This window comes from Colletotrichum godetiae (assembly GCF_030913485.1).
Source record: "Colletotrichum godetiae strain CBS 193.32 chromosome Unknown BDP55scaffold_89, whole genome shotgun sequence".
Taxonomy (NCBI): Eukaryota; Fungi; Ascomycota; class Sordariomycetes; order Glomerellales; family Glomerellaceae; genus Colletotrichum; species Colletotrichum godetiae.
This window is the reverse complement of record NW_026851337.1, coordinates 13,269-33,300: the sequence shown is the minus strand read 5'-3', so window position 1 is coordinate 33,300 and position 20,032 is coordinate 13,269. Positions and strand designations below refer to the sequence as shown.

At 53.7% G+C, this 20,032-nt stretch overlaps 8 protein-coding genes across 8 annotated transcripts; 5 read left to right on the top strand and 3 right to left on the bottom strand.

Annotated features, from left to right (window-relative positions):
• Positions 1–2,244: 2,244 nt before the first annotated feature.
• BDP55DRAFT_698884 (uncharacterized protein) lies at positions 2,245–3,335 on the bottom strand (the record flags this gene model as incomplete). The annotated part of the gene is made up of 2 exons (XM_060577834.1): positions 2,245–3,290; positions 3,317–3,335. 2 exons carry the CDS (start codon positions 3,333–3,335, stop codon positions 2,245–2,247), a joined length of 1,065 nt encoding a protein of 354 aa, XP_060422345.1.
• A 1,322-nt stretch (positions 3,336–4,657) lies between these two features.
• On the top strand, positions 4,658–5,948 carry BDP55DRAFT_566899 (cation diffusion facilitator; the record flags this gene model as incomplete). The annotated part of the gene is made up of 2 exons (XM_060570546.1): positions 4,658–4,753; positions 4,845–5,948. The coding sequence occupies 2 exons, from the start codon at positions 4,658–4,660 to the stop codon at positions 5,946–5,948; spliced, it is 1,200 nt and encodes a 399-aa protein (XP_060422344.1).
• A 417-nt stretch (positions 5,949–6,365) lies between these two features.
• BDP55DRAFT_566887 (dynamin family protein) lies at positions 6,366–9,246 on the bottom strand (the record flags this gene model as incomplete). Its single annotated transcript, XM_060570545.1, has 3 exons — positions 6,366–6,811; positions 6,862–8,886; positions 8,949–9,246. The coding sequence occupies 3 exons, from the start codon at positions 9,244–9,246 to the stop codon at positions 6,366–6,368; spliced, it is 2,769 nt and encodes a 922-aa protein (XP_060422343.1).
• Positions 9,247–10,439: 1,193 nt separating this feature from the next.
• BDP55DRAFT_698881 (nucleophile aminohydrolase) lies at positions 10,440–12,008 on the top strand (the record flags this gene model as incomplete). Its single annotated transcript, XM_060577833.1, has 4 exons — positions 10,440–10,454; positions 10,505–10,600; positions 10,662–11,406; positions 11,461–12,008. The coding sequence occupies 4 exons, from the start codon at positions 10,440–10,442 to the stop codon at positions 12,006–12,008; spliced, it is 1,404 nt and encodes a 467-aa protein (XP_060422342.1).
• Positions 12,009–13,270: 1,262 nt separating this feature from the next.
• BDP55DRAFT_638598 (uncharacterized protein) lies at positions 13,271–13,858 on the top strand (the record flags this gene model as incomplete). The annotated part of the gene is made up of 1 exon (XM_060573135.1): positions 13,271–13,858. The coding sequence occupies one exon, from the start codon at positions 13,271–13,273 to the stop codon at positions 13,856–13,858; it is 588 nt and encodes a 195-aa protein (XP_060422341.1).
• Positions 13,859–14,694: 836 nt separating this feature from the next.
• BDP55DRAFT_698879 (lysosomal cystine transporter) lies at positions 14,695–15,612 on the top strand (the record flags this gene model as incomplete). Its single annotated transcript, XM_060577832.1, has 2 exons — positions 14,695–14,848; positions 14,930–15,612. 2 exons carry the CDS (start codon positions 14,695–14,697, stop codon positions 15,610–15,612), a joined length of 837 nt encoding a protein of 278 aa, XP_060422340.1.
• A 690-nt stretch (positions 15,613–16,302) lies between these two features.
• BDP55DRAFT_566962 (mitochondrial carrier domain-containing protein) lies at positions 16,303–18,627 on the bottom strand (the record flags this gene model as incomplete). Its single annotated transcript, XM_060570551.1, has 3 exons — positions 16,303–17,037; positions 17,114–18,304; positions 18,439–18,627. The coding sequence occupies 3 exons, from the start codon at positions 18,625–18,627 to the stop codon at positions 16,303–16,305; spliced, it is 2,115 nt and encodes a 704-aa protein (XP_060422339.1).
• A 134-nt stretch (positions 18,628–18,761) lies between these two features.
• BDP55DRAFT_424505 (uncharacterized protein) lies at positions 18,762–19,291 on the top strand. Its single transcript, XM_060567477.1, has one exon. It carries the CDS (start codon positions 18,896–18,898, stop codon positions 19,232–19,234), a length of 339 nt encoding a protein of 112 aa, XP_060422338.1. The 5' UTR covers positions 18,762–18,895; the 3' UTR covers positions 19,235–19,291.
• The last annotated feature ends 741 nt before the right edge of the window (positions 19,292–20,032 follow it).

The following is a 20,032-nucleotide window of genomic DNA, read 5'->3' as shown; positions in this document are numbered from 1 at the left end:
TGCCGATGGCGAGCCGTTAGACGCCTTGCTGCCGACTTTGGCGTGGCCTGCTGCATGCAGCATCCTTCTTTTTATCCTTCCGCCTCTGCCCGCCCGCTTGCCCGTTTGCCACGAGCTTCGGTACGGCGTCGGCGGCTGACCAGTCCACTGGGGACGCTGCAAACTCAGAAACACCAACTCTTTGGCTGACCAACACTTGCACCCAGCAAAGACACTGTCCTGATCGATTGGCCGAGATATGCGCCAGCCATTCGGAGATGCAATGCGATGCGATGCGATGCGAATGGCGCACAAGCTTCTTTTCCAACATGGAGTTGCAATGGCATTGTGGGACACAATAAGGTAGCCCTGGCCACGAATCAGGGGCTGGGACTCTGCTGATTGGCCGTGCGCGCGCCATTTCCCTTGCCGCCTCTGCCATCTCAATTCACCGCAGCGCTTAATTCTTTTCAACACGAGATGCAAGCCCGTTCCCTTCTTGCCTTCCCACTTGTCGGCCCTCCACCTTGGCAGTGGGCCTAGATCGGGTCGGGATGCCACCACCACTGCCAAGGCTCCATTTACACTCTCCAAATCTCTCAAGCGTCAGAGTCCCCACTTGCTCAACGACACAAGCTGCTCTTTTCCCTTCCCCTTCCCTTCTCTCAGCTCAGAGTCCCCTGGGCCCCGATTCAAGGAACGGAGGGGGCCGGTGGGAAAACAAAGGGAGGCAAGGAGGGTTGTAACCATGGATGCTGACGGCTCACGGACTCCTCAAGGTTCACCATCCAGGTGCGTCGTGATATGCTTGACTCTCGTCTTACTCGATGAAAACACCTTTTCGGTTAGCCAACGGGCATTTGGAAGACCTCCATCTTCTATGCGAACTGCCGGTGCCGGTGCCAGAGCCAACGCATCAGATCACTGCAGTGGGTGAGTGAGTGGTTGGTTGGTTGGGTGGTCCACACCCAGCGCAGTACGGTGTAGAGCACCAGGACCATTCAGCTCCAGTCGAAAATGTCTCGCCTTTTGCCGATCCAACTTGGCCCCAGAGCAGTCGCTGCGGGCAAAGGGGGCTCGCAGCTCGCTGGCTTCCATCCATCATGGGCTTTGCTTCTGCGTCGCCAACGTCGTTGTGTTTCAGATGACATGTCTCAATGTGGACTCACCACCACCGCCGCCGTTTGTTCTTCGGCTTCCCTTGGCCGGTGAGGCATATGGTCTCCCTCCAACTCGCATGGTCTCGTGAGCTGAGTGAAATACTACCCTAGAAACTCGGCGGGCTCTGTCAGACTTTCCACACGTGAGCTGCCAACCAGAACCGACCTATTAGAAAGAAGTTCGAGAGACTTGAGCTGCCTCGACAGGACTGTGCGTTGTGTAGCGTACCAATCTGTGTGTGTATTTACTGTCCCGAGGCCAGCCAACCACACAAACCCCCACCACCGAGATCGTGTAAGATGCGGCCGGTGGGACCCTTGTTCTCCGCCTAGGAGGCTGGCAAGATGGGCCGCTGCCCGCTGGCAAGCCGCAAGCCCATTCTCGGTTCATGATTACGCGCAGACGGTGGATCCCTGCTCTCCAACCACGACTCGCCTCGATCTCGCTTCTAGTCTGTCCACACGCGTTGACGATGTAGTATCAACGTCTCCACTCGTCTGACCTTACACTATCAACGTGCGCGCACGTCCGAGTTGTTATCCGTGTTCCTTGGTGATCCGTAGCCCGTAGGTAGCGTAGGTATGCTTGTCGCTAGTATTGAATGGTTGGTTGAATGACAGGTTGGCAGATCCGGTCTGAGAACCCCTATACTCGAAGGAGGTCAGGAAAATGATGTAATTGATACAAACTTGTCACTGTGGTATGCGAGGCTTAATATGATTTGACTGGTGTGTTTCTTAAGCTACCTGGCTATAGCTGTGGCTTTAAGAGCCATAGAAATATACAACTTGGATGCAAGGGTTGGTCCTCGCTGTTACTTACGCCAGACAGGCGTCAAGCCGGCTGAACAACAATCCATGGAAAAAGAAAACCCATGTTTAACTCCCGATAATCCAGCAAGACTCTTTTCGCTTGCCAACTCGCTTTTAACCTTTTGAGCTCCTGTCATCTATGCCATGAATAACAAAACGCCTTGCCGCACACTTTCACCACCAACGCCATTCGTCTGACCTTGTCGACTTGCGTAACAAGCCACAAGGGTTGGCAGAAGAAGTTTTCTAAATGAAGAATGGGATGGGCCAGAATCCAAGACTGTTCCAGTCTCTACTCCCCGCTGATCTTAGCATGGCGAAAGTACTTCATTCCCATCCAGGCCACGGAGACCCATACCCAAGCCATGATACTGGTCAGAATAATGAGGGCCGGATAGTAGCCCGTAATGGGCAGCGTCGGATCGTCCTCGAGCTCCGGGGGCGCGTACGGGGTCGTACCAACATCCCACGCCCAACTCCATACTCCAAAGACTGAGCCCATGCCCATAACAAATACAAGCCCTGTCACGATCAAAACAACCCATCCCCACCATTCCGTGTCTGAGTAGTCGATTTCGGTGTCGTTGGGAGGCAATGGGGTGGATGACAGGCCGCTGTACGAGAGTGGTGACTTGGCCTGCAGTATAGACTGTTGCCTGGGCCGGGTTACAAAGTATGATTCGGAGCCCGACGAGAGCGACGAGTCGGGCTGTAGGTGCGACGGCATGTGGCTCGGTATGTGTAAAACGTCGTCTTCGTCCGTTGTAGATGTGTATGATATCGTGGGGCTGGTGATGGTGGACTCGGCCTCGTTTATGTGTCGAGAATTCGGCAGAGAAGACACTGGGGATTCGACCAGACTCGACCTGCTCGCGTATCCTTCCATAGACGGCCGCGGCGTCAAGTCCGCGATGTTTAGACCAAGAGGGTCGTGTTCGATAGTTGTCGCGTGCGATCGAGATGCAGCGCTCTCCATGTCGCGGGAGACGGTGTGTGACGTGTCGATGGTGAGCTGCTTAGCCTCCTTGCGCTCTCGTTGCGCGCCTCTTCCCAAGAGAGCCACCTTCCTAAGGGAACCCTTCCTCCGTCGAGACTTTTGCTGCTGCTGCTGTTGCTGTATTACAGTCGACATGGATGACGGCGGGGAGCGCGAAGTGTTGTCCTCGGCTTCTTGGTGACGCTGCTGCTGCTTCCCATCGGAATGGGAGCGCATAAAAGGGAGTTTGGAAAGGAAGTTCGCGCCGGAGGAGGTGCGTCGGTGGGGGACCGTTGACGGCGGCTGATGCTGCTGGTATTGATGCTCAGAGAGAGAGACCGATTTTGGTGATACAGCTCCTACTGTCGATGGGTCGTCGAGCGCATACGTGCGACCCTCGGCGCCATTGTCACCGCCAGCCGCAGTATGGTCCATTGCGTTTGGTAAGGTATTTCGAACTGCGATAATCCCTTATCGTTCCGTCGGAAGAGTGGACCAAAACCGATAGGGATGGGGTGGGGGGAGAGTCTCACGTCAATGCTTGGGGGCTGCGTACGAGTCGGGGCCGTGACATGGACACCCACTCTACCGAAGATTTGTTGCAAGGGGGAGAGGCAAGAGAGGGAAGTTCAGCTAAAAGAAGCTGGTGGTATTTCCGGATCTGATTGAAACTTTGTCAATGCTGTGAAGAGCTCAGTTTAACAATTGGGGTTGACGCGGGTCGAAGATTGAGAGGGCTAACTGCAAAGAGGTAAAAGATGTAGGACCCTGCATTGTGACGTGGGTCGTGGATACGCCTCAAAGTCAATGCCGTTACTTCGTGGTACCGCTGCTGCGAACTCAATACCAGGTGATTCGGTGCAACGGTACCTATAAAGGTAGGTACCTTAGGTAATAACCGTGAAAGGAGGCTAAGTGGTTTACGGTAGGTAACGAGGAAAGTGGGCGGCACGACTACAAAGTACATAGTGTTCCCCCTGTAATGTGCTCTCCCTTTAAGCCAGTTCTTTGAGTAATAGCATATCCCCCCTGAACAGATGCACTTAGACCATTTCAAGCTGTGGGGGAAGGTGGTGGAGCGAACCTGGAGACAGATCTCCGTCGTCCCTTCTTTAGCTGGCCCTTTTTACCCTTTTACCGGGCTAGCAGTGACACTGACTGGAATTCTAACCTTCCCGACCTAGCGACTCGTTCTGTCGATGATTGCACGTCACCCACGTCTCGTCCCATCTCTTCCTAGTGTTTCTTTGCTTCGCCTACCATTCTGCGACCTTTAGCCCCCCGGAGTAACGCACAATGCATGCCGGCGACTATCGGACACCACTGCCATTGACCCTGTCGCTGACGCTGTCCTTGCTTGTCCCTTCTTCTCGGCGAGGGACGTCGCTGGGAAGAAAATAGTTCCATGGCTTCCAGCCCTGCAGCAGCCCAATCCTCCTCCGCCCCTCTGCGACCTGCCACCCCACCGATCCCCCAAAGCGGTAACGACAGAAGTGATAACACCTCGTCAACCCATGTCGTCTCTGGCCTTCCGCAATTCGCCTTTCCATCTATAAACATCAACGACGAAGCCTCCGACGTGGACGACGAAGTGGATGAGGACGGCCGTCACCCTAGCATCTCCTGCTCCCCCTGTGTAGCATCGACACCCATAGGCAGCCCTGGACTTCTCGCGCCCGCCAACCTGAAACCTGGGTTGCTTCGTCCAGACTTCCCAACACCAGCAGACATGGCTGAAGACGACCCTCCCTCTGCTGGGGGCTCGATCGTCCCGAGCCCCTTCAACTTTCAGACGCAGGTCATCTCGACCTCGCCTGTCAAGTCGGTATGTTCAGATACACATCATCGCCATCATGCTGCACACCCCTTCCAGCTCTTCAACCAGCCAATTGATCGCTAACATTGGCGCCTCACAGAATATTGGCCAGCGTCGCGGCCATCGATATAAGCACAGTTCCATATCTACCCAACACCAAATCTTCCAGGAGCCTCCTCAGCGACCGCCCCCCGTTCTACCAGCCTCCCTCCCTGTGCCCACCGTTCGAGAAGCATGGAAGAGTATGTCAAAGGACCAGCGCGTCAGGCTCTACTGGAGCTTGTGCCACTTGGCAGTCGCGACTTGGCTCTTTTTCATTTCCGAGGGCTCCGTTGCTATGATGGCCCTCTCCCACCTAGTGTTCTTCGACGCCGGTAGCGCGGCGGTGTGCGTCGCTGTCGATGTTCTAGGCAACTTTGAGGTTTGGCGTCGTAGCAGTATCCGTCATCCCTTCGGTCTCGAGAGAGCCGAGGTTCTCGCCGGCTTCGCCATGTCCATATTCCTGCTCTTTGGCGGCTTCGATCTTGTGTCGCATAACCTCAAGCACTGGCTGGAGACCAAAGGTGGACATGAGCCGCACCACGAACACGCTCATGAGCGTGTCTCAGCCGGAGAAGTGGACTGGGCTGCGTTCGCGGCTATCACAAGCACAGTCATTTCAGCATACGGTCTGAAGAATCATGCACGTATTGCTAGAATCATGCGTGTGTCGTGGCTAGCCAAGCTACCTACCCACTTTTCTAACATCTTTCACTTCTTGACGGTCTTCTTCTCGAGTCTACTGCTCCTGTTACCGCTTCTGTCCATCAAAAGCTACATCTGGGTCGACCGTACGCTCTGCGCCGCCATTGCCGCTTCGATGTTCCTGTTCGGTGCTAAGCTGGCCATGGCTCAGGCTATGATGTTGCTCATGTCATATGGCGGCATGGGTGGTAACGAAGGTGTGTCTTCAGTGGTGCGGGAGATCGAGGCAGAGCCAGGCGTGGCACGCATCGAGGATGCGCAGTTTTGGCAAGTGCACTACGGGTTATGCATGGCCAATCTCAAGATCTGCGTCGCCAAAGGTTGTGACGAGGGAGCCATCAGCAAGCTGCGCAGTCGCATATCTACTCTGATCCAAAATCGGCTCGGGGAAGGATACGGACGCGGTACAAGCTTACGTTGGGAGGTTACTTTGCAGACGAGTGTTGAAGTGACTCTTTGATTGAGCGAGGATAGCGATTTGTCTTGTCAGGCCAATGGTCAGACAATGTTTGTGGTGTACGATTTAAGAAGCGAAATCAAAAGTCTCATAGAGGGTCGTCTTGTTTAGTTGAGATCAACATCAAAGTTCTGATGACAAACACATGAAGAGCGAGAAAAGTCTATTCTTTCAAGAGACTGGAGTCGAGGAGGGTATCCTTCTTGTAATATACCACTTTACACAAAAATACCGTAGAGAAGAAACTTGCAAGCAGACCAAGGCCTGCCTACGCCGCTGACGTGACGAAGAAAGGCGAGGCCGACAGTGCATTGATCTTTCAGACACCCAAACTCCTTTTGCACCCAGGTCATAATGCGTTACAGGTCCAAGATAGGAAGGGCCAATTGTGAATGTCGCCAAAAGATGGCCGCATCCCAATCAAAACAGTCCCCAGCGTCCACGCTGCTTGTCATCCTTGTTGGGCCTGTTGTTGCTACCCTGCTTCCGCTCTCTCTCGCGACCCTCAAGCTGCCTGAGGCTCTCCATCTTCTCAAGGACCAACTCGAGCAGATCTTTGCGGCGGATGACTTCCAGGTGCCTCTTGATCTTGGGGTCTTCCTTGGCGAACCTTTCGATATCTTCTTCGGAGAGGTGCCTTCCTAGCCGGAGATCGAGTTCCCTAGGGAAGTTGTAGTAGAATTCCGATAGGAGCTCTACGTTGAGAAAAAGAACAGCCGTTGACGCGAGCTTGGTGGCTGCCGCATCAAGGAAGACCTCCGGGCAGTAATACTTGTTCTTGAGGCTGGTGCATTGCTTAGACTTAACAGCCATTAGACGCATCTTGATGATGTCGGCACGATCCCTGAGGAAGACAGCCTCACGTCCTGGGGTCTGTTAGTGACCGGCAACACACGAGCGCTCAACTTGGACTTACCTCTCTTAAGAAGCGACGCGCTGAAGCCTCCGGCGCCGCTACGGCTTTCTCCCTCAACCACAACATCTCCCTTTCGTGCGCGATCGACAAAGTTCATCACTTCTCTCAACTTTCGTCGACCGCCAACAACATCTTCAATGCTCTTGAGTGCGCCTTCGCAGTCCTGGAGCTCCTTCTTCAGGACAACGGCTGAGTGATCGCGACCTTGGGTCCATTCTCTCTCGTCAAGATCAATTTCGAACTTGTAAGGCTTGATACAGTTCTCAACCTGATCGCTCGTGCTATAAAATCGCTCATTCAGAATTGTTGACGCGGCTTCGTTAATTGCTTCGCGTGCAAAGGGATGGCTGCTGAAAGTGGAGTGCTTTATCAGACTATCGATGTGTGCCTGGATAGCAGAAGCAACAACGCTTGTAGCTAATCTGCCAACGCCAAGTTTTGTCAATGAAGAAGTCGACGCGTCGAGCTGGCGATGCCAGTACAAAGAGTTGGGGTCGGCTTTGGGAAGATCAGCCAAGCTGTCCGGCTCTGGCATTGCAGGGGACAGGTCCTGGATAGGCTTGTTCCAGTACCGAGCCGCCAGAAGATCGAGAACCTTCTGATCTAGCTCTTGCTTCAGAAGCTGGTGCATTTGGGGGCGCCCGAACTCCTCGGTGAATTGCTTGAAGGAGTGTTTGAAGCCATCGAGGCTTTCCGCCAAGTATGATTCGGCAGATAGCGGGCGGTCATTGTATTGAACCTTGAACTCATAGGTCGCTTCCTCAAGCTCCTGTCTGATAGCGTCGCTAGTTGTAGCTAGGCTAGCAGACATCGTCTGTTCAAGAACGGTCATGAGCTTCTTACGTAGGTTGATGGTCCCTACGTTGACACCAGCACCCTCGCCGAACTCGAGCGGGTGGGCCGAGAAAAAGGTGTTCTCGTTCTTTGCAATGGCAGACATGACGCTACCAGATCTCTTGAAGAGACCAGTCGTTTGAGGAACTTTGGAGACAACACCCACATAACCCAGTCTCAGGGGATACTGCTTGTCGCTCAGGATGGCGGCCCCACGAGGAGCGTCCACCAGATCCATCTTGGTAACCACACCGATGGTCCTCTCTCCTCTAGGGTCTACACGACGACTGGCACGTAATGCGGTCGAGTTTGCGAGATCTACATCTGCGGCGGAGATAGCGAGAATAACGTTGGGAGGCTGGATGTACTTGTCGCATAGCTCCGAGATCTTTTGCTTCAATTCAAGAGGCTGGCCTTGGCCAACCACTTGAATGTATCCGGGCAGATCAATCAGAGACAGATCTGGTACGTTTGGCGAGTAGATGGTAAGGTGAATGGGATCATCCGAGACGCACTGGGTATCTGGCACGGCTAGATTGAGCTCAGTCAAGGTCCTTTGGATCGAGGAAAAGTCGGTAATGCGTCGAAGACCTAAGTCGGGGAATTCGCCATATTCTGCATCCGACTCAGGGGTATTGACGAGGGTCAGCTCTATGGGTCTGCGAGTGACCATATTGCTTCCCTTGGGCAGGAATTCGTGACCGACGAGGGCTTCTAAGACAGAACTCTTTCCTGACGACTGGGAACCGATGACAACAATTGAAGGGAGCGTCAGTGTGCTCGATTGTCCAACTTGCTGGAGCATGCTCCGAATCTCGATCATCTTCTTGGTGAGGATCATCATCTGGTCGTCGTTGGCCACCTCGTCGGGATCTCGTGGGTCGTCTTCTGAAGATTGGTCGTAGCCGTACGCAGCAGCTGAGCCTCCTGCAACAACAGCCGCACCAGCTCTGCTCTGCTTGGGCTGCTCCCCTCCGGGGCCTCCTGAGCCGCCACCTCCAGTGCCAATGTCTTCGTGGATACGCAAGACCTTTTGAAGCCATTCGGGGGTTTCGATTTGTTCTTTCGTGTTTTCCCAACCGCGCATCGTTTGATCCATGATACCTTTAGCACCTCCAAAGAGACTAGACGTCGTTTCCGAAATACCATCTGCTGTTTTGCTGACCATATCCCAGGCGTTGGTGGTGAGCTCTGTGAGTGATTTGGTCAGCAGGGGCAACTCATTTTGATACGAAGGGAAGGCCAGTACGTACGGTTAGCTTGGTACTGAATCCAAGCGAGTGTTCCGACAGCTAGGCCACCGAACATGGCGGGGATCCTAGCAAACTTGATAACCAGCTTTGGTAGGAAGCGGGCAAAGGACGCATTCCTTACGACGACGGCATTGTGGAAGGCATTGCCAGGGAACCACATGCGCCGTTGGGTAGCACGCACAGCAGCATCTGCTCGCTGCAGCCCGCCTGCGGGAAATCGGTGAAAGTGTCGAACGGCCTGGACTGGAGCGCGTCGCGTCAATGGCGAAAGCCCTGCGGCCAGGAGACGTCCGCTCATGCTGCCGACGAAGCACGGGACGCGTGTAGTATGAGAGGGTGGTGTGTTCTTCGCATACGAGGTTGGAACTCGAGTGGAAAAGCCAGAGGGTCGTGTGTCCGAGATGGAGGAGCGGTGTGGTTGTGGTGATAGTTGATGTGGGTTTCGCCAAAGCCTCCGGCCTGACAAGAGACTTGAATATCAGAAATCCGTTGACATGTTACGGATCGGGGACGAATGAGGAGCGGCGTGGATGGGAATCAAGCGGGTTCTCGCGGGTTGCATGAAGAGCCCATTTCACTAAGGCACCTACCTAGTGGGGACGACCTGGCATTGACGTACCGTCCATCTTCCCCAAAAGAGTACCTAGGCACCTCCCTGCTGGCTGATTACTTACCGGTATGCACCAGCACAACTGCACATTGCTTTAGGCCGCAGCTCAATGGCTTTCTCTTATCACCCTTCGCATAAAGCCTTATCGCCTTCGTCATCCCCAGACAGCCCGTAAAAGACATAGCTCCAAGGTGCCTCCGATGGCGCTGGATCTCCAGTCGCACCTGGGCAAAGAAATTATTTGAACATGGCAATCCCAGCAGCAGCTGACCAGCTTTGCTTATACCGCCCCTGATCAAATGACTCACTGCAATTCTTGCCTCATTCATCCCCAATTGAACCCTAAGAATTCACCAAGGTGCTCGGAAAAGCAACCGGAATCCCGACCGAAGGCGCAATCGCTGGGAGTCATTCTTTTAGATTACCACCAATACTTTGCACCCTGAGACCCTCCACATCGTACAAACGTCCAGCTCTTGCCTTGTCAACTCTGTGTGCTTTAGTTTCCTACCGGCACGGGCCTCAGCTCAACCTCCCCCCACCCACGAACCTACCTGACTTATTCGGTACTCCGTGCTCTGGCACTCAGCTGGTAGCTACCTCATCCCTATCAACTTGCGCCACCGCCCTGGGGTTTCTGATCGCGCCATAGCTCATCAAACGAATAAATCTGGCCAAATACTTCCTCCGACGTTTCCCATTCGCGAATTCGTCTTTGACTTCTAGTCCTATCCCTTGAGCACCTGTTGTTGTTTAAGAACAGCCAAATCCCATCGAAGACAAAGTCGCATTGCTCACGCGACACCTTCGACTACCTTTTCCCCCCACGTCTTCCTCTTCTCCTCGACTCCGCCTGAGTCGCCCGTCGTAGCTTGCCCAAAATGTGCCGCTTCCTGGTAGGTTCAGTGTTATTAAGCACTATCGGACACCTGTTGACCGATTCTAGGTATATCGGGGAAGCGACGAGATTCTTCTCTCCAAACTTATCCTTGACCCTACGCATTCCATCCTGAAGCAGTCGTTTGACTCCAGGCTCAGACTGGTATGTCACTCTGGCGCGTGGGATGAACGTACCGTACTGATATCTGGACGCGGCCAAACAGGATACAAGAAGAGGCCAGAACAATGCAGATGGCTTCGGAATCGGCTTCTATACGGATCCCAAGCTTGGCCACGCCCCTTGCCTCTTTACCTCGACAATCCCCGCCTGGAATTGCACCAATCTTCAGCGCATCGCCTCCAAGACTGCTTCCCAACTCATCTTCGCTCATGTGCGAGCAACGACTGAGGGATCTCTTAGTGAAGATAACTGCCATCCATTCTGCCACGGTAGCTTGATGTGGATGCACAATGGTGGTCTTGGGGGTTGGAAGTATATCAAGAGAAGGCTGGGGTCGAGATTGGCCGACAAGTGGTACCTTGGGGTTCAAGGTGGTACAGACAGCGAATGGGCGTTTGCGCTCTTCCTTGATACTCTCGAAAGGATGGGCATCGATCCAGATTCGCAGCCCGCCCACGGTTTCGGGCCTACAGTACTAAGAAAGGCTATGCTGAAGACCATCGCCACAATCAACGAATTGATCGACGAAATCCCAGAAAGCACGATTCAGGCGGAAAACATCGACACTCGAAGCTTGCTCAACTTTGCTGTCACAGACGGCAAAAGCGTAATTTGCACCCGATACATAAGCAGCGCGACAGACGAAGCCGCGAGTCTCTACTACTCTTCAGGCACTGAATGGGGCACGAGGACATCGGCAGCAACCGACCGGAACTACCAAATGGAACGCCAAGATAAAGGTGCAGATATCGTACTTGTCGCAAGTGAACCGCTGACGTTTGAGAGAGGTACGTGTTGAGAATTCGGTAATGCGGTGTTTGAGCAAGTGCTAATCGAAACAGAGAATTGGGTCAACGTTCCCACAAACTCGATCTTGACAATCCACAACCAAACTGTCATGGTTCATCCGATCATTGACAAGTACTATGATCGAAGCCCATACCACGCCAGATCAAGCGCTTTTGTTCAGACGAAGGGGCTCATGGCGAACGAGAAGATTTCGTCACTACTCAGCCCGGCAGCAACGTCGCTGCCAACCCCCGAGACTGCAAAAAAGAGTCTTGGGCCGACCATTCCCTTTACCGTTTCTCGCAACCACACCCCTGAGCCTACCAACGTTGGCAAATCTCGGCCACACAGCCAACTTCACGAGGTATCAACTCCGGCAGACTCTAGGTCTATTATGACCATTTCGAGCGCGCAGACGAGCACGTCAAAGCCTCCAGTTCAAGGAAATATCAAGGTGAAACGGGCGGCGCTAGAGCAAGCTCCCAGTACCGATAGCGATACAGACTCACTGCTGCCTGCGGAGGATCAGGCGCAGAGCAGGACAGAATTTGGCCATCCTAATAAGTTGTCGAGATTCTTCCCTGAGTTGACCATGACCTAGCAAGAGGGAACGAAACTTGCCCTGAGGGAACGACAGCAATCAAACAATTCAACAAATCACCCACCTCGCTACGGCCCAGCCACCGTGACATGCGAACGCTTCCAGAAGTCGGCAAACCAGCCAGACAAACGGGCTAAACAATTATCGTATTGATGGCGATGGTGATGGTTGGTATGACAAGATGTGATGTGAGATGGCTGCCTAAAGGGGCAGAAGCAGCGTGTAAAATCGAAACAAGAGGAGGCATGTGTGCACCTCATAGCTGCGTCCACTGTATTGGTACTATTTATGATTGCGGATGGACGGGGCGTATTGGAGTTCGGGTCTGCACTTGTTGTCTACCTACGTAGGTCGGGGAACCATTTATCTAGAAGGAAGAAAGTCATCAAGAAAGCAAATTATCTATTGGCTCAGGCTGTGACAGGTCGTGGAAACGCACCGCCTTGCGTTGTTCGCTTTCCGACTGAACCGCTACAAAACATTCGAACTTCTTGAGATTGCAGCTCAGGATGCCGAATATGAAGTCCGATTTAACGCATAATGCATTTCGCCTATCACCTTGCTAGGGATCGAACGGGGCACAAGTAGTCCGCTCCACACGGGCTGGACTACCCCAGAGGCTCGGAGACTCGGAGACTCAGACTAGTCCCTAAATCGCAGCCAAGCACGCCATCTCATGGGCCATCGATGTTGGATGATTGCCTTGCCTCTCTATGGCTCGAAAAACTACCTCAATTGATATCTTGCAGTGCAGATGGATGCTCTATATGTAGATTTTGCTGCCAGCCGAATTCCAGAACACCACGCTAGAATTTAAAATGCTGATGCTTCAGATTCGAGATCTCAAGAATGCAGGCAGAGTTTGACAACAGCTGATATGGAATGGCAGAAGCTACCTTGTTATCAGATGAATGGGCTGTGACTTTGGGTATAAGGTGACCCTATCTGCGGGGCCAGATCATTACCTTCAAACAGCAATCGAATATTAAGCGCTTGCGAAGATCAGCACTCCACGAAACGGTCGTCTCTCATCTTCCCTGGCGAAATCGCCAATAAGGTAACGTAGTACCTAGGTTCCAGGTTGGCGGCGGGAACAAGCCGCTAAGGATCTTATCTTGAAACTGATAAAGCCACCACGGCCACTCTTCACCTCACCCTGCACCACTTACTTGGACTACATGTTCTGATGTGACCACCTCGTATACTCGCCAGGATAGACCAGAGGAGCGAGGTCTCGTCAAACCATTTTTAAACAACCAGAAATGGCCGCGCCAAGATGCTTCTTCCTAGACCTACCTTGCGAGATTCGTCTCGACATTTATGCCCTTCTCCTTGTCCTTCACACTCCCCTGGAAAAAGTCAGCCCATCCTCACCGCAAATACGGCTCCATCCCGCAATCCTCTCAGTAAACCGGCAAATCCACGCAGAGGGGACGCCCATTTTGTACGGCAACAACATATTCCTCGCGCACGCCAAACTGCTCGCCTCCTTCCCGCGCTTGCGGCCATGGTACCCACCCGTCCGGGAGCGCTCCGTGCTCCCGCGCATCCGCCGCTTCCATATCCGGCTGCGACTGGACTGCGACCTGGCATTCGATTCAGCGGCCGCGACGGCGGCGTTCAGCGGCGTCGACGAATTTGTCGTCGAGGTGTGGCAGGCTGCCTTCCAGAGTGCGGATCACAGTGCGCTGCGGGTATTCGAGGGAGTCCGGGATGTCAAGACTGTCAGGGTCTATGGGAGCATCACGGGGTTTGAGGAATACGTGTGCTGGCTTGAGGGAGTGATGCGCTGCGACAGTGAAATCGAAGACGGCAAAGACGCTGGTCCTGTCGGGACGAGGCCGTCTTAAGGTCAAATCTTGTGAGTTTTATCGCATACCTTTCCATCTATGGGACTTCAGGGTTCCCGAAACAGCTGTGCAGCCGAGGCATTGTGCAACCAACAGGCACCCATCCATCCAGGAAGCTTCAGTGGAACTCTTTCCACACTATCTGGATTTACCAGCTCATACAACGTCTATGAGGTTGAGGCCTTCACAGCTAGCACGCATCAAACATCCCTGAGAACTCCCTCTGTAGCGGTCGGGCTCTCGTCAATGGCGACATCACACCCGGCGGTGACAACACCCGACTCCACACCGCGCTCGCACCTGCTCCTCCACAGGTCCCCTGACGTCCAGCTATAGTGGATCACAGGGACGATTGAATGGAGGAGCTTCCAGCCCTCCACCGCCTTGGGGCCCTTGGCTCCGCCTATCACAGCAACCTCGTTACCGGCCTCCTGGTCACTTGGGCCGCACCCCGCCGCCCAGAAGTGATTTCCGCTGGGCTCTTTTTACGGTGCTGGTGGGGCCGCTGACCTCGGGACCGCTGGCCTGTCGGTACCTGCGCCGAAATAGCGCAGCGACGACGCTAACCCCCATACAGTCAGTCTCATGTCGCAATCCTGCGCACCGGGCGAACCATCTCATTTGCAACTTCTTGCGACCTTCCCCTCTAGTCGCAGCAGATCAAAACTCGCTCCTCCAGCACACGAAACCACAGACTGGAGGCTTTGCTGGTTGGATACCTCGACGAAAGGTTTCTGCGAGAAGGGAACGCGAGAAGGCTCATACAGTAGGATTCGGTTATCCCGAATAATTCCAACAAACTTCGGTCAATCTCGGTGTCAACAGCTACAGTCGAAATGGCGTTCGAATTCCTCCCATTCCTATCCGCCGTCTTTGGCTGGGTCTACTTTCTCTGCTGGTCCGGCTCTTTCTACCCGCAGCCTCTCCTTAACTATCACCGGAAAACTACGGCCGGCACAACGGTGGACTTTCCCTTGATCAATTGCCTAGGTAAGGAGAATCAAAACACCACGTAGAACACGGGGCGGGCAATCTACAAGGCACAGCGCTGACAAGAACCTTTGCCCGCAGGCTTCCTCGCCTATTTCGTGTCCAACGCCGCATTCTACTACTCCCCCGTCGTCCGCGCCCAGTACGCCGCGCGCAACCACGGCCTTACCCCGACAGTCGCCTTCAACGACATCACCTTTGCCGCGCACGCCCTCCTCCTCTCCTGCATAACCACCTCGCAGTACGTCCCCAAGCTCTGGGGCTTCACCCCCGCGCCGGGCACGAACCCGAGCCGCTTCATCTCGGGCATCGCCTCGGGCTGCATCGTGGGCGTCGCCGTCGTCGGCCTCATTGTCGCGTCCGCCCCGGGCGACGGCGACCCCGTCACGAGCTGGTGCGCTCTCGACGTCGTCTACGCTGTCTCCTATGTCAAGCTCGTCATCACACTCATCAAGTACACCCCGCAGGTCATTACAAACTACCGCAACAAGTCCACAAAGGGCTGGTCCATCTGGCAGATCCTGCTCGACTTCTCCGGCGGCCTGCTCTCTGTCGCGCAGCAGGCAATCGACTCGTACCTGCAGCGCGACTGGTCCGGCATCACCGGTAACCCTGTCAAGTTTGCGCTCGGCAATGTTTCCATGGTCTATGACTTAGTCTTCATGACCCAGCACTACATCTTGTACCGCGGCTCTGACGGCAAGGCCGACGAGAGAGATTCGCTTCTCCGTGCGGACGATGAAGAACATCAAAGATTGGACTAGAGTAGAGTAGATCGTCGTATATGTACATATATGACTTAGAATACACTTGCATTCTTATTCAGGACACTTGTGGAAACTGAATACCTCGTGGATGTCAGATATGACAGGTTGACATTATGACTACCTCACTTGACATCGTAATATGGACAAAGCCGTCCGAAGACCTTCTAGGTAGTATAAGAAGAAACTCTAGTAACTCTAAGAACTCTACCACTACGGTCTGTTTCTTACACATTGTATCCATGATTTACGACTCTTGAGTTTTGACACAACTATACCGTCTCACGTTACAGCAACACAAAAGAGGAACTTTTTTCAAAGGGAGAAGAAAAAAGGCTTCTACAAAACACAAAATGAACAAAACTGAAAAAAAAAAAGGTGAAATTGAGGAATTGCCTCGAATCCCTTTGTATGCCTACCCTTGAACGCCGTCGGGGGGATATGCAAGTTTCTCACAACCTCCACCTCTCTGCCGGAATTGAAGAGAAAGCCTCCCTCGCCCAGCTTCTTCTTGAATGACTCGCTTTGAGAAGGGTCGTTCGTCATCGCTGTCTTTGATTCATTCTTCTAGAACTTTTGTATTCCCCAGCCGTATATGCGATTTATTCCCAACTGTGACTCTGGGTTCTTTGTTTCTCATCCAGACAAGCACGAAGGCTCTCTCTGGCTATTCAAATCCGATCCAACCGCTCATGAAGAGGTGTTTCCGTTCGTCTGCATGAAGGCAGGAAGCTTCTTCCAACTCTCCTGATTAGGAACCTTGACCTTTCCAAAGTCCTCGTCAATGTCCAAGATGATCTTGAGGGCGTTGCGGCTGCGGGCAAAGGGGCTAGTGTCGAGCTTCTCCTTCAGGGTAGAGATGGCGTCGCCAACACCAGTGTGAACCTTGGAGCTCTCAGCCTTGCCTGGGTAGGGGACAACGTTCTGCAAAACTTCGTAGGCAGCGAGAGTGAAACCGAACTGCGGGGAAGAACGGAAGATTCTGGCAGGGCCGCCCTTGAAGAAGGCGCGGAAGCCCTCCTCCTGCCAGATAGTCTTGGCGGCATGGCGGAGACCTGTGTAGGTGGCCTCGCCCTTGCGAGCCTCGACCTGGAGACGAGTCTTGATGACATCGCAGGGTGTGGTGAGGTAGGCAGCAGGCATACCAGCAATGGCACCAGCAGTAAGCAGCTGGACAACACCCAGCTTCTTAGTAGGGGACTCGCCAAAGAGATCCTTCTTCAGGTGGCTGTAGGTTGGGAAATAGATGGCCGAGAAGGGCACATCACGCAACAAGCACGCGGAGGCACCCTTGTAGAGACCAACGAGACCCAAGTTGCGCACAATCCACATAGCCGACCTCTTGGGGGCACCCTCGACCGTCTTGGCGACCTCACCCTGGACCTGAAGACGAATCTTGACAATCTCGAGGGGGTTAGTGAAGACCTGTGGAACACATTGTTAGCTTTGTCGCCCTCTTACATCTTACACTAGACTGCAGTGATAGAGGGTGTGTACTTACAACTTGGCATGCACCAGCAGTACCACCAGCAAGGATTTCATGGCCAGTCCAGATCTTGCCCTCCTTGTTGGTGAAGTACGTACGCACAAGGTCGTTCACCGTTAGCTTAATGGCCTTCTCTGGCGCAACACCAATAAGCTGGGGCACAACACCCGAGTAGAGGCCTCGGGGTCCCTCGTTTCTCCACACCTTCTGGAAGCAATCGATCGAATTCTTATACAATCTTTCTCCCGGTCTGGCGCTTCTCTGGTTCTGCAGGCGGGTCTTAACAAGGTCAATGGGGTAGACCATGAATGCTCCGAAAGCACCTGCCAAACTACCAAGTCCAAAGTTGTATGCGGATTCGAGGATCGACGAGAGAACAGCCTTGGAAGCTCCTGCGCTCTGAGCGAGAACTCGCGAAGCAGCATCGTCGGCCTCGTAGGCGGCGTTTCTCCATGATGGGTCGAGGACCTTGGCAAAGTCACCGAGGCCAAGGCGACCAGATGGCTCGTCGAGGCTGGCAAAGTGGAAGAGGATGTCGGCTTCCATGGGGGTGAAGAGGGAGAACCGGGTGATCTTAGCAGCCTGGTTGAGGAATTCCGTCCTCGTAATCTTGCCGTCGGAGCTCTTGGCGCAAGCGCGGCGCACAATAAGCTCAACCAGATCAATCTCCTTAATCATGTTCTGGAAGGCGCGGACGTTGGCGTAGGAGACCTTGCTTCCGAGCGAGATGTTGCAAAGAGTCGACAGGTTCTCGAGAAGGTGGTCAGAGAGCTTGTGCTTGGAAGTCTCACGAATGATGCGCTCAAAGTCCTCGGGGTCAATGAAACCATCGCCATCCTTGTCGAACAGCTGGAAAGCTTGACGAATGCGCTCGCCCTGCAGACCACGCAGCATCTGGGAGAATTGGGGGTAGTCCATGTGGTGGCGCTTCTTCTTGCTACCGATGTACAACTTGGCCCACTCGCACTCCCAGTCAAAGGGGATGCTGTCGGGGCCCTTGTTGAGCTCATAGAGCTTTCGGAAGTCCTCATACTTGACATTGCCGGTTCTGTCAACGTCGAAGAGGCGGAAGGCGATCTCGTACTCGGCGTCGGGCTTGATCAGGAGGTTCTCGAAGGCGGCCCACTCGGAGAGGGTGATCTTGCCGGAACCCTTGCGGTCGGCGATGCCGAAGAGAATGCCGTACTGCTCTCGCTTGATTTTGTGCTGTAGCGTTGGGTTGTAGAGTCAGTAAAATGGATCGCGTGATTCATCGGAGGGAAATCGGAGCTGATTTGTGCTCCCACGGTAGACAAGTCGGAGGAGCAGAAAGCAAAATAAGAGTGAAAAAATGGACTTACGAAGTCTTCATCCTCGGGCGCAACAGCCTTGGTGAACTCGTCAGGGCCCATGAAGAGCTCTCCTGACACCTCATCCTTGACAGCATTGGCAACGAATCTCGCCTTTGTCTGCGCAGACAGCTGGACGGGCTCCTCGGCGCCAAGGAGGCTCTCCTTGACAGCCTCCTTGACAGCAGCTGCTTTGCTCATCTTGGGCGGCTTCTGCAATTGAGGTTGTGTGGAGGGCGGAAGTTTTGTTGAAGTGCAGGCGCACAGGAGAAATGGTTCGAGCTATCGCTTCCTGGGCCCTGTGTAGGAGAAGAGGAGAAGGTGCGCTCGGTGAGGTGAGGTGACTGTGGCCCTCGAGTGGATTGTGGGTTGAGTGGACCTGGATGCTCTTGCCGCTTGCGCGACGGAGTCTGGTGGCAGGTGCGGACGCGATGAGATTGGCCTTTAGCCGACGTGGGCCTAGCTGGGGATGGGGAAGGAGCCGTTGGCACTTGTGCTTCCCTCTCCAGTATTGGTCCTTGCTGGTCTTACGGTATCATGCCCTGAATATTACAAGGGGGACAGATGGGAGTGGGCAGAGCAGACAAGGAGCAGAAGAAGGGGGAAGGAGCGAAGGGTAAAAGGCGAAATTGGGACTGGGAAAGAACCAGGCCGGCAGAAGAGTGTCCAATCTGGGGAAGTTCGTCACACACGAAGCAGGAAAAGGCTTTCTTGCTGCAGCCGGGAACTAGTGACAGTACTTTTTTCTTTTTTTGGTGTTGCACACGGCAAAGAGGCAGAATGCAGAGAACCTTGGAATGGTTTGTAGGTCTCAGGCTGGGAGAGATGGACTAGACGCAAGTCCCTATGTACGAATACGGATACCTTGGATAACTTAGGTAGACGTACCACGGGTTCCTTATGACGAAGTCAGATGGATCGCATCAGGTCAGAGACATACAGGAAGAGACAGAGGTATCAGAGACAAGGCCAGAAACAGCGGGAGAACCTGAGTCAATTCCAAGGTTGGTGCCCGTTTTTCGGAATTGCCAGCCATCTGGCGTAATTTTTTTTTTCTCCTTCCACGCGGGAGTCAGGAACACGCGCCGGATCATTGTTGACCCCTTGGGGAACCCATGCAGATTGGTCCGATAAGGCCTTGCGATAAGATACAAGCAGGGTTTATGGCCGATTGTATCCCGGGAGTGCCTAGGAGCCTTGGCTGATGAAGGAGAGCGCCATCGAACACCGAACTGCCACATGCACATGCAGACACCAGCTGGGACGCACATGTGCACCACTTGCGCTGCACCGTCCGCGTGCTTGCTTAAGCTCGCTCTCGGGGTTCTGACCGCCTCGGCCACGCCTGTCTTAGCTGCCGCCGTCCCGAGTCTTCACTCTATGCAGAGCGGTAGCCTCGAACTCCGTCCAACCTTCTCTCTCCCATTCCTCCTTTTTCTTTTGGTATATGTCCCAAATCAATGGTCAAAGGTTTTCAAGCCCTCCATGATTGTGTCGTTTTCAAGTTCTTGTCAAGTTTGACTGACACAATGAAGCATGTATGAAGCTGTTCTACACCTCCCCTACGCGAGATATACAGTAATGCATAAGGACGCAGAGCAAGCTG